We start from the raw sequence: 13,534 nt of genomic DNA on the forward strand, positions 1-13,534 counted from the left end.
GGTTGATTTACTAACCTTATAAACACACCACGAACATGTATACACCTCTGTAGTGTGTTCCCTCCCAGCATGATCTATGGGTGGAATCTAAACACCTTTGTAGTGTGTACACACCCAGCAGGTGTGTTGTGCAAAGCCTTGCATGAATTGCAAGGTGATGTTGTGTAAATTAGTTCTACATTGTGTTGCTTGCGTTGATGAATGCAGGAATGTAAATGCATGAGCTAACCATTTTTGTCTAAACTGTGAAGCAGCATTATATATGCATCTTGTGCATGATTTTTCCATATATGGCATTAGTGGAAATATGCTTTTAGAGACTTTTTGGTTGATAAATACGTTTTGCTGTGTGAAAATCACACGCACCTGGTGCGTGCGTGTGTTTAGGTTAGTAAATCACCCCCATGATCTCTGTAACTGTTTGTGCAAAATTTAAAAGAAATACTTTACCAAGTCATGTTTATTTGTTTGATCTGGATTCATTATTGATAAAATGTTGAAAGTTTATTATAACTTTAAAACTTGTGTGTGGGGTGGGGTGGAGGGATACCCCCGTTCTAGTGACATCTGTCTACAAGGCAATTTTCCTCATTTTGTAGAGATTTCCACCTTTTTTGTATCTATAGGGCAGGGTTTGAAGGGTTTTCTACCCAAAGGGATTCATGTCCTACTCTATCCAGATTTATAAAGAAAAGGTTTTGGCAAGAGATAGACTTTAAATTCTATTTTACTTGACGGAGTGTATGAGATGAAGAAAAATCCCAATGTGCTATGTGAAATAATTGCATTTTGCTATATTGCTCCCCATTTGATTGTCTGATTGTACACTGTACTGGTATAAGTATATATTATGTTCTTCTATCACCTGTACATGTTTCATTCATTGCACACATTTGTGCTGACTGGCTGCTGGTAGCACAGTACCATGTTGGGTGAGGATTGTAGCTTGTGATTTATTGTCACTGTATACTGTTCACTTAGCATGTGCAATTTTTATGAGAGCTGTTCTTTTTATTTGTGAGTGTCCGGTTTTATGCTGGTCTTGTATGGCAGTAAGAATCATTTCAAATGTGCATTTTGCCATTTGAGAAAGGCTTGTTTCAGTACACTTTACGGCTAATTCAAGATATTTCAATTCCTGTGATCATTGTGACAGTATAAATCAAGGCTAGATTCTTTTTTAAATTGCATAAGGCCAATTTAAAAAGACTGAAAGAAAGAAAAGTGGAGGTGTCCTCTATGATAATCAGTCAGGTATTAGCTTCAACTCTTCAAACTGAACTTAAAAACAGCTGCTAGCATCCCAATTGTCACTGTGAGCAACATTTTCACTTTATTCATTTTATTTTATTTTTACCTTATCCTTGTAAGCTTTACAACTGTACATTACTTTCTAGAAGCATTTGTTAAGGGAACCTGGTAGTTAAGACATAGGGGAGCTGCCAAGGCTGACTTATTTTTAAAGGTGCATTCTCCAGGGCCATCATTGCCATTCTTTAGTCATTAAAAGAGAACTTTTAGGGTCATGGGAGGACATATACTAACCTCCTCCTATGTCCCAAAGCTCAGTATATAGTGGGCTATTGCCCGCTATATACTGAGAGCACCGCAGCCGGGATGGGTCCCTGACAATACTGTTGAGATCCATCCAGCTAGATGATTGACAGCGGGCTCTGCCTATCTAGAGACAGAGCCAGCTGTGCCCGCCCCCTCCCCCATCCGTTTCTCCAGTCAGTGCTGGAGGATCAGAGCGGGGGGGAGGGGAATCCCTGTGATGAGCGGTGACTGACAGTCACTGCTCTCTGCAGGGAGATGATCAGAAAGTAAGCGAGTGACGACATGCGTTTGCTCACTTCCTGATCCGTAGAGCGGACGTGTGACAGTTTCAATGTCACACGTCGGCTCTAACTATGAGGTTGAGTGAAAATCACTCACCTCATAGTTCTCCTTTAAATCTTAAAAATTAATTCAAGTACCCTAACTATTAACAAAAATGTATCTTATTTGTGTATCACTCAGCTGTAGATCCTCAAATCATCTCTGAATTGGTGCTGACACTGTCTTTCCTTCTGGCTACTTTTGTTCCGCATGGTCCCTTTATGTGTTGTAAAGTAGTCACCGCTCCAAGCTCACTCCTGTGATGGACTACAATCTCATGTTTAGTTTACAATTTGTATTGAGATTGTAGTCTATCACGAGAGTGAGCTTGGAGCGGTGACTACTTTACAACACATAAAGGGACCATGCGGAACAAAAGTAGCCAGAAGGAAAGACAGTGTCAGCACCAATTCAGAGATGATTAGAGGATCTACAGCTGAATGACAAATACATAAGGTGCAATATTGTTAATAGTTAAGGTACTTGAATGCATTTTTTTAAGATTTAACTCTTGGGTTTAGTGTCACTTTAAGGATAGTATCCTTCAAGTTATATGTGCAAACATATAACTTTAAAAGAAATAGACCCTAAGAAAATCAAGTGAACATTCCAAAAACAAAAACATTTTTTAATCTCTACTGCTAGAAGCTAGAAGGTTACGTTTGAATTGCCCTTAAGAGGCTATTAGGGTTTCCACTTGAACACGAAGGTGAAACATGGTCTGAACCTCCTCTGTTTGTATGTTGGGGACCCCCATCCTTGGTTTAGCTGGAAAATGTGATTTCTAATCACTGGAGGTAGAAACTGGCATTCTTATTCCTAAATAGCTGTACAGATTTAGTAAATCTGCAAGAGAAGCAAGCATTTTGCTGCAGGAGGGGGTGAATCAGTTACTGTCCAGGCGTGTCAGTAATGACAATTTTCCCATTCTCCTAAGAATTTCATGTTGGTAAATCCCCTTTGCAGATTCAGTAGTATTGTGAGCCTGCAACACATCTAAGCCACTGTGGATCACAAATCACTTAAACGGCAACGTGATTAGGGTCCTGCTGCTGCTCATGCAGAGGAAAACCACTTTAAATGTATGTTCATTTTTGCACTTAACATATTAATCAGTCACTCTGACTTATAAAATTATTGTTGTGTTCTTCTTTGTCAGGCTGTGACAGTGAGCATTGGGGTCCACACTGCAGTAACCGCTGCCAATGTCAGAACGAAGCACTTTGTAACCCTATCACCGGTGCCTGTGTGTGCTCTGAGGGGTACAGAGGATGGCGATGTGAAGACTGGTGTGACCCGGGGACCTATGGCAAAGCTTGTCAACTGAGATGCCAATGCCAGAACGGAGCAACATGTGACCACAGGACTGGCGAGTGCCACTGTGCTCCTGGATACACGGGAGCCTTGTAAGTAGCTAAAAGACAAATTCAATTAAAGTGATCTTTTATATTGATTATATTTATATGTTATATCTATATTTGTTAATGGAAACCTGAGCCAAGAGATACAATAGTAGTGCCAGAGATATGTGGCCTCACAATTCTGACCTAATTGTCTTAAAATGCTAGCTGCCTGGCTGTCTGTGGCTTCTATACTTTCCAAGTTGCTGACCCAAAACAATTCCAGTTGTAGACAGAACATTGCAGTCTATGCAGTCTTTTGGAAAGGCTTACATGTGCTTTTGCTTTTTGTTTATATGTTAGTTGTGAAGAGCTGTGTCCACCAGGAAGTCATGGGGCACTATGCGAGCTTCGCTGTCCTTGTCAGAATGGAGGTGTGTGTCATCATGTGACGGGTGATTGTTCCTGCCCAGCAGGATGGACGGTAAGGAAATATTAATTTTCCTGAGCAGTACCCTAAAAAAACGATCTTTTGCCCTGAATTCCTACTGAAAAATAATGGTACACTTTGTGTGCTTAGGTAACCTGATAGCTGTTTATCTACAGTGCAAGATCATCTAAAGCACTGCTACATCTGACTGCTAGTCTTACAAGAATTGGTGTGAGTTTTGGTTTTGTCACTACTGTGTTGCTCTTTGCTCTCCTTGCTGGAGGTAAAGCTGAACCTGCAGTGCAAGGATCTCCCTGCTGCTTCTTCTTTGTGTATTTAGTGGATCTGCTGCTTCTTGAATATTTCCCACCAGTCATCAGGGGGCAGTTTTAAGGAAGCAAACCCGTCCCCCCTTTACAGAGAGACAGTGTGGAACAAGGCATGGTTAGTTAGTAACAGACATGTGCGATTCGTTTCGCTCTGAATCGAAATTCGGACGAAATTTCGGAAATTCGTAGATTCGGAGCATCCGAATTTCCGAAATATAACATATCCAAAAGCATCTGAATCCGAAATTTCGAAAATCCAAAATTTTGGATTTGGAATGAATTTCGTCCAAATCCTGTGCGTGCACTGTTAACATTTAAACGGATAAAAACAAATTACGAAAAGGATTTTAATGTCCCTTTAATAGTAAAGACTAGAGCACAGCAACCAGAAATGACAAATGTGCCAATTCTGCTACCTCACCTCAAGTAGAATTTTCGGAAATTTGTCCGAATCCCAAATCCGTATCCCGAATCAGATCCGAATACGAATACGATTCCCGAAATGAAACACATATAGCATACGAATTCCATAAACGAAATCCGAAACTAATCTAAACTAATTTTTAGCCGCTGCACATGTCTAGTTAGTAATGGACAAATTATCAACTGCAATACTGATGACTTGTCATTGGACCTCAGCTTTTGGGCACAACTTCCACAGTACAGATAGTCATTGAGTATCAATATTACAATTTACAAAATTAGTAAAAAATTAACTTTGTCTTGAGCTGCCTACCCTCTAAAAGTGTAAGGAGGCTATTTAATAACTCCTTTATAAGTAAAACCTGTACTTTTTTACATATATGACACAACAAATTGTTTAAGTAATTTTGTAAATGAATGTTGTTAAAATGACATTTGCTGTTCACTTTAAAGCCAGTGTAATTTGCTAAAAAAGTTAAAAAGAGAAAGTAATGTTTTTAGCGCTCTCCGAGGGGATCGGGGTGGCGTTCGCTGGTGTACAGCTCATGGTAAGTACAGACCGGGGTGTTCGATGTGTGTGCTAAGGAAACCAAAAGGAAGGAAACCGAAGTGCCTAGCGCAATAACTTAGGTGTGATGGGATGAGGAGTACAGACAATATTACACTCACATGTGGGAGGTTGGACATGAGCTTCAATCACAATTTGCTAAAACTGTCAAAAAATTTAAACATAGCTTCCTTCCATTATAGCAACCTGAAGGTGTTCTGGATACCATTGGTTTACAGAATAACCCCAAAAATGTCGCTTCTGCTTGTGTGATTGGCTCACTGCAAGTCAAGCATCCCCTGTAATAGGTGTTTCATTTTTGTTGAGATTAGAGATGCACCGATACCGGTTTTTCGGTATGGAGCACAAATACCGATGTTTGTATTTCGGTACTCGCTGATACCCCTACTTCCAGTAGTATAGAGCCATTTTCCCGGGCAATCAGGAAGCCAGACGGCGTGTCATTACCCACCGCCCGGCTTCTTGATTGCCCGAGAAGCCAACTCCATTCCGTTTGGCCGGCTCGATGCTGTTTGGCCCGGGAAGCCGGTTTCCGAGCCAATCGGCATCGAGGCCGGCCAAACAGATCTGACAATATGGTGACACGACCCCCACCCTGCAGACACCTCATTCCCCTCACATAGATCCTTAGCAGCAGTCATTACTGTACCAGTCCCTCGGCCAGCTGGGCAGACACCGCTCTCCAAGCTTCCCGGATCTGCCCACGTCCTGTGTGTACATCGCTCACGTGATTGGCCCTCAGCCTGCTACTGCGGATGTGCAGACTGCCCAGTGCTCTCATTCAGAAATCCTGTGCATGCGCAGTAGCAGGCTGAGGGCCGATCAAATGGGCGCTGTGGACACAGGAGACGTGGGCAGATCCGGGAGAGCTTGAAGAGTGGTGTCTGCCCAGCTGGCCGAGAGACTGGTACGGTAATGACTGCTGCTAAGGATCTATGTGAGGGGTATGATTTGTCTGCAGGGTAGGGGTCGTGTCGCAATTTTGTCAGATTTGTTTGCTCGGCTTGACACTGATTGGCTGGGAAGCCAACTTCCCAGCCGGATTTAGGTAATGAGGCAGGCTATAGCATAGGAAAAGCTGAAGATCTCTCAGTAATGTGCAATTGCAACAGGCATCCTTAAATAGCCCGCTTGGCGCCACTGGCAGGAATGTGCATGTGCACGCCGGCGTGTGTGCGCCGTGACTTGCACACGCGTGCACCTCCATTCATGCGGATGTGCAATGTTGGCACTGTAGCGCTTTCTTCACACATATGTTTGCACAGTGGCTTGTGCAGGGTTCGTGCAGAAACTGCTCTATGGATACCGACTGAACTTCCCTGACAGCAGCCTACCAACCTTTATTAACTAGCTTTTCATTGACTAAAACAAAAAGGCTGAAAAGTGCCTTCTTGTGACATATCACAAACAGCAAAGTGTGCACAAAAACACACAAAAATCTCCTGAAAACACACATGCTCAAGTGTACATGGGGGCTCAGAATGAGGGCAGATTAATAATATCGAACTGCAACTTTTGAAACCTTTCTATTTGCATCTAGGCATGTTAGCACTTGCTTATAGATGCAGAGCTTTAGATGTATTGCTGTTCTGTGAACACCAGTCCTTATTTTCTTTTCTTTCTGTACAGGGTTCTGTCTGTGCCCAGCCGTGTACCTCAGGAAGATATGGGGTAAACTGCAGCCAGGAGTGTCAGTGTCACAATGGTGGACAGTGTGACCCTGTCTCTGGAAGATGTCAGTGTGCCGCGGGATACACCGGGGAGAGGTAAACCTTAGCACCACAAAGCAGCCACCTGTTGGTGATTTTTCTCTTTTGACAGACTAGAAATGAGTGAAACCATTTGCATATGCTAAGGAGTTGGTGGATTGCCAGATATCAGCAAAATAAACTAGCTGAGTAATCTATTTGTTGGTGCGACGCTGGGTCCTCTTCTTGGACAAAAGAAACCAATGCAGACCAAAAACTTTACCCTGTGGTCAAACAATGAGTAAACATTCTTATAATTCACTATTTACCATATTGGAGTGAGTGATTTAGAGTCTTTTCCACCCTCTCATAGGGTAATCACAGTCGCTGTATGGGACCACATCGAGCAAGTCTAGCTATACATTTTTCTTAGTAAATAAAGTAATTGCCCTATGAATGCATAGGACAAACCATGATTCATTAATTTATTATTTGCCTGAAAGCTGCAGGTTAAAGACATGTTTAACAGGGTATGTGTTTTTATTTCCCAGAACAAACCAGCATGAGACAAAGAAGACCCCAGTGGATTTAAAGGGTTAGTTCACCTTTTAAACAAATAGCCTATGTAGTCAAGTAGCCCCAGTAGTGAGCTAAACAGTTTTTAGAAATCTTCAGTATTCCATACCTGCCGGCCATTTTCGCCCCCACCAATGCTCAGCCATGGCAACAGTAGAGAGAGTGCACTGCACAGTCCTGAACAAAGATGGCGCTCGCTCCTATGATGTTGGGGGTGAGCATCACACAGCTGACTCAATCTGGAAACAGGACAGGATGGAACTATAAAGAATATTGTTTTTTTTTTGCGGCAGGCTTTGGAGGGAAAGAAAATGGCCTTCAGGTATGGAGGATAAATTACTGAAGGTTTTTAAAAGCTACTTAGTTTATTGGTACTTACTGTGGCATCTTGACTGCATAAGCTATTTTTTAAGAAAGTTGAAGTAACCCTTTAAAAAATGTTTTACACTGTCCTTCCTTCTGGAGGGGGGCTACTTTTGTTCCCCGTGGTCCCCGTGTGTGTTGTAAAGTATCCACTGCTCCAAGCTCGCTCCTTGATGGACTACAATCTCACGTTTAGTTTACTTATTTGTAGTCCATCACGGGAGTGAGCTTGGAGCGGTGACTACTTTACAACACACACAGGGACCATGGGGAACAAAAGTAGCCACCCTCCAGAAGAATGGACAGTGTCAGCACCAATTCAGAGATGATTTGAGGATCTACAGCCCATTGATGCACAGATAAGATATATTTTTTTTAATAGTTAAGGTACTTGAATGCATTGTACTCCTGAGTTTAGTGTCACTTTAATTTTACTTTGTGTTGTAGTGAACATGTTAGGGGTCCAGAGGTCCTTTACCATTTCACCATTTGCCTTCTTCTACAGGAGGCATCTATAATAACATAAATCCCTCTCCTGGTTAGCAAAGGTAATGATAAGCCCAGAATCATTTAGATGATAGTGTTTTGATAGAAAGGCTTGTGCTTTTCTTAGGTAGACAGTTCCTAAAACACGAGCAAAAAGGTGACGGGCATAACACAGGGGCAATCTTGCTTGCCAAGTCTCTTACTCTTGGGATACCAACACAAAAGTAATTTGTGGCAGGAAAGCCTTTGAGGGCAGTAGGGCATTTATTTTGATTTTATTATACAAAAACATAAAAGAAACTCCTCTGAACTAATTGAACAGAATCTCATAAACCAATCAAACAGCAGATGGAGCAGATTTTGGATTATTTGCTCTGTTTGACTTTTAACCCTCATCAACATGATTAGGATCTCTATGATCTATGAGTGACTATGAGCTTCTGGGATTCTGGAAGTTTCAGAAATGTTTTTTCATTCTTGGATTATTTTAAATTTAGCTGCATGTTCTACGGTTGACGTAATAATGCTGCATCACCATTCATACCCCTGCAGTATAAACAGAGCTGTACACTGCTAACCAGAGTATTTGTCAGTAGTAATGCCAGAGGCTCATATTATGAGAATTGCTACAAAAATAACATACTCTATGCAAGACTGTTCCATCTCCTGCCACATCAAAGAGTCTGCAATATCAGCCTGCTTATTAGACTCATAACTCTGCACTGGGGGATACACGGGGTACCAGTACTTCTAGGATTAATTATACAACAAGGCTTGTATGAAGCTTTTATTAGCAGAAGTATAATATACTGCTCCTTTGAAATGACCAGTGAGGCTCTTTATAAATATTATGAATGAAGCAATGCTGATGAGGATGCAAGGTTTGGGACTGTGACTGGACACCCATTGCTCACCATTATAGAAAGTTTAATGTCAGGTTTTTAGGATATGTAGAGCTATCTTAGGTTCACTTGTGGATAATTGGAATCTTGAGGTGACATGTTACAAACAGCTAAAATGACCAGAGGCCTCCTTTTGTGTAATGTGCGCTGGTTTCCAGTACAATCATCAAAAGCTACTAAAGTAGCTGTGAATTTTTGCACAATAAAAAATGCCCAGTCATGTGCGGATGAAATAAATTAACAGGAATTTACAGTTGACATTCATAGTCACATGATTTAATGTTTGAAGATTTCCTACTTCTTTAGTAAATCCGCTTCCATAAAGTCTAATTTTTAAGGCAAACTGCTATGTGCTGTTTCTGCGCTTTACAGCACAGTTGGAAAATAAGTAAAATGTAAAACAAATAATGAGCACAATATCCCCAGTCATGTACAAGAGCTCTACATTTTACCTGTTTTCCATAATTGCCATCTTGCATTTTCTAACATCACTTCATTGTAACATGTTGGTCTTTTACAACGATGGAGGCGAGATGTAGTCATGGGGTTCATAGACAAGAACTCTTGGCAGGAAAGCCTCCTCTATATTTATTGGCGTCTGTGCGTCTCTATGGAATGCTGGCAGGTCATAGCTAGTGGGAAGGGGTGCCAGTGTGCTGTAGATTGCTAAAAATATTACAGGACCCTGCCTCATTACTTTTCCCAAGAACCCTCAGCACTAATGCAAGGAGTGGGTTGGCTCTTGGGAGGAGTTGTGCAAATACTATAATGCCTTGATGAGTGGATGTCAGTTTTAAACAATTGGGCATTCCTAGACAGGCTACATTTGCAAGCAGACAGCCCCAAGAAACACCCCCATTTTAAGCATGAATGAATGAATAGAAATCCAATAAATGGAAGGGGCAGGTACCGGGAGGCTGCTGGGGTCAAGCTAGATGATGATGGACATCCTCCAACCAGGAAATGATGAAGGTTCTATCCAGGGGCGGACCTACCGACGGTGCCTGAGTTCAGGTGCAGAGATGGTGGGGCCCGCCGGCCACCGGGTACCATTGGATCAGTACACGGCGGCCGGCGGGCCCCCCCATGTCTGCGCCGGGAGTGTCAGATCATCCGACACTCCCGGCGCAGAGATGGTGGGAGCCCACCGGCTGCCGGATAACGATCTAATTATCCGACACTCTTGGTGCAGAGATGGGGAGGGCGCCGGCTGCCGGATACTGATCCGACACTCCCGAGGTGAAGGTAAAGGTAAAGGAAGAGGTGAAGGTAAATAACTCAATAAATTGATTATTATTTGTAGCCCAACTGATGGACATGTTGTATAAAATACTGCTGGTATTTATAGTGCTCTATAGCAGGTATCATTCTGCATTGCAGCAAAGCAGAATGGCACCCTCTATAGAGGACTACTAATACCAGCAATACTTTATTCAGGAATGCTATTGTTGTATAAAATATTGCTGGGATGTGTAGTCCTCTATAGCCTGTGCGATTCTGCATTGCTGTAAATATGGATGCACCAATACCCATGGGCGAAACTAGGGGAGGGGGGATGTGCCCCAGGCGCTGTATCATTAATGGGCGCCGCCAGCAGGGTAACTACCACACGAGCCCAGGGGAGAGGGGCCGGGGCCAGATCGAACTGCGCACCCCGCCACCCACCCCAGCCTTATGTGGTAGGTCCGCAATCATTGGAGGAGGCATTTTTCTAAGAAAGATTCGGTCCTGGGGACCTCACAGTAGCTTTATAGGGGGTGTGGATTGGGGGGTTTGTGTTTTGGGGGGCTCAAAAAAAATCTTGCACCAGGTCCCTTTGTTCCTTAGGTCCGCCACTGGTTCTATCAGACTTACTCCAGCTTCTAATACACACAGTGAGAAGCTTACAGTGTGCAGTAAAATCAGAGTAAGCTATTTCAGTACAGGAGAGGAGTCGGTGCAACTGTGTAAGACCGAAGGGTAGTCCGGAGTTTGGTTTTAAATACCAGACCAACTTATTTGTATGATATAGGAGTTGCTTTAATGTGCGTCTCAGATATGTTCCAAAAGCCCAGCAAGAGGGCACAAACAAGGCAGTCATCTACTTTGCTTTTATTAGGCATTGTGATGCCATTAGAGCTGTAGTAAGTATCCATCATGTGGATGTTTCTTTTCTTTTTAATTAACGTATGTGAAATGTTACTCTGCTGATGTAAACGACAAGAGGATAAAGGCTTTTAGAACTGCTGAAGTCACAAGTGGACACTTGAAATGACGCAGAGTTCAATAAAGAAACTCAATAAGGTATTTTGTTAAAGAGAACATATTTTACAGATTCTATTTAGAGCAGATGCATTTTGGGCTATTTATTTGTTTGCTAATTAACTTTCTTGTTTATTTAAGCATTAGCGGGCTTCTAAATCAAACTCCCCAATGCCAGACTGGATGCAAAAATAACTGCTGGCATATAGAGCACAATGGGTCCCATTTGTGTACATGGCACAAAGTGTGGAGGAACAACAGACTTTGCATCTTTGTAGAGTCCAAATACAGACTGTGTATAGCCTAACGGTGTTATTAATATGAGGCTGGTACTGGCTGAACAGTCTACAGAAGCACACATTGGGCTATTAATGCTGTCAGCAAAGTAGATTCTGGTTACAGATCCTGAGTAATAGGGTGCCAACCCTTGGTAATGTAATAGTAGCAAATGGAAAGAAAAGACAGTTGTTTTTTTATGGCACCAAATGACAAGTCCAATACACAAAAGGTAGTATATAAAATATAATATTTATTCGTACAAAAAGGTTTTAAAAAACATGGATAAGTGAATATATAAAAAAATTGGCCAATTACATGATTATAAGGTAAACCTCCTAGTACCCACAAAGTTCCATAGTGATTGCTATGATAGACATGATCATAACTGATGACATGATTTAGGCCTAGTTAGAACAATAAATTGATACCATATGGGCTCTGTATATTGATAATTCATTGAACAGTATTACAAAACGTCAAATGGAACCATAAAGGTGGGTGATAGTGCGATGCTGGCAATTCTTTACGTGTTTCGCGCCACACGGCGCTTCTTCAGGAGAAGGAGGAGGTCTAAAGATCATATAAAAAGGCAACATCAGTATAATCACATTGAATCATAATAAATCATATAATATTTTTACAACAGAATGCCGGTCATCCTTACCCCCTCAGTGCAAAGTCATCAAGTGCAAAAACCAAGACGTAGGGCAGAACCGAGAAACAAGTGATCCCAGGGTGGAGGCGAACAAACACGATCAGGGGTTGCTCATAGAGATTATTAATGAGGGAATAGTCAAGGAAATAATCTCATGCCCAGAGTAGATCCATCTACAATAAACCACACATAAAGATATGATGTAAACAGGAAAAGAGGGAGCACTATACCAAGACAAGGGGCCTCCCCCATAATGTCAATCAGAGGTTATCAATCAATCAATCAATCAATCCCTTATTTAATGTCCAATGATTTGCTAAACAATGGAGGATATGTATATCACCCAGATATAAACAATGAATACTAAGAAGATTAATTTACTTAGATCATTGATTCAGTGCCCATAAAAAAAGCTAAAGATTATGTAAATCACATCACAAGTATATCACATATATAGAATATATAGCACAAATGAGAATCATGATGCGTGCCCAAGGCGGATATGTACATGATTATGCCAACTCCCGGTATGGCATCCCCGTTGCTACCAGGCAACACCCCTTAAGAAACGCGTAGAGAATTGCGAGCATCGCCCACCTTTATGGTTCCATTTGAGGTTTTGCAATTCTGTTCAATGAATTATCAATATACAGAGCCTATATGGTATCAATTTATTGTTCTGACTAGGCCTAAATCATGTCATCAGTTTTAATCATGTCTATCATAGCAATCACTATGGAACTTTGTGGGTACTAGGAGGTTTACCTTATAATCATGTAATTGTCCAATTTTTTTATATATTCACTTATCCATGTTTTTTAAAAACCTTTTTGTACGAATAAATATTATATTTTATATACTACCTTTTGTGTATTGGACTTGTCATTTGGTGCCAAAAAAAAACAACTGTCTTTTCTTTCCATTTGCTATTATTAATGCTGTCAGACAGACAAACCTATTTCCTTTTTGCCAGAAATACCAGATTGCCATTTGAGGCCTAAGATGATGTAGAGAGGTATAAATGGGTCTGGCCTTGTAGACGGTAAAGGTCGGACAAATGTTTTTTGAATGGCTCAATTAGCAAAACTCAACTCCATCGCTGCTGCATTCAGATGGTGGATTATTGCAGTTCAATATCACCCAACATACTAAAATCTAAACTGGACAATTTAAATATTGCTCCTTATCCTCCACAACTCACTGTGTCCTGTGGTATACATCCTTTGGTGGACCTCATGACTTTGATCTCCAAAGATGAAAATCGCCTCACCAATTCAGGGAAAGATGAGCGGTATATGGATCTTAACAGGAAGAAGGTGTTTGATGGATTTGGAAATCTTTTGTGCTGTTACAGAAAAGGTTGATTTGGGGGTAAC

General features: G+C 41.6%; 1 protein-coding gene across 3 annotated transcripts in view; it reads left to right on the forward strand.

The window, feature by feature from the left end:
* Positions 1-13,534, forward strand: part of MEGF11 (multiple EGF like domains 11) — a 434,557-nt gene that overhangs the window by 245,077 nt on the left and 175,946 nt on the right. For all 3 annotated transcript variants that reach the window (XM_018552848.1, XM_018552849.1, XM_018552850.1), the window contains exons 6-8: positions 3,038-3,284; positions 3,582-3,702; positions 6,598-6,734. In XM_018552848.1, the coding sequence (XP_018408350.1) occupies positions 3,038-3,284; positions 3,582-3,702; positions 6,598-6,734 (505 nt within the window). The remainder of the gene's footprint in view (positions 1-3,037; positions 3,285-3,581; positions 3,703-6,597; positions 6,735-13,534) is intronic.

The sequence above is a fragment of the Nanorana parkeri genome, unplaced genomic scaffold (assembly GCF_000935625.1).
Source record: "Nanorana parkeri isolate BGI_ZX_2015 unplaced genomic scaffold, ASM93562v1 scaffold98, whole genome shotgun sequence".
Taxonomy (NCBI): Eukaryota; Metazoa; Chordata; class Amphibia; order Anura; family Dicroglossidae; genus Nanorana; species Nanorana parkeri.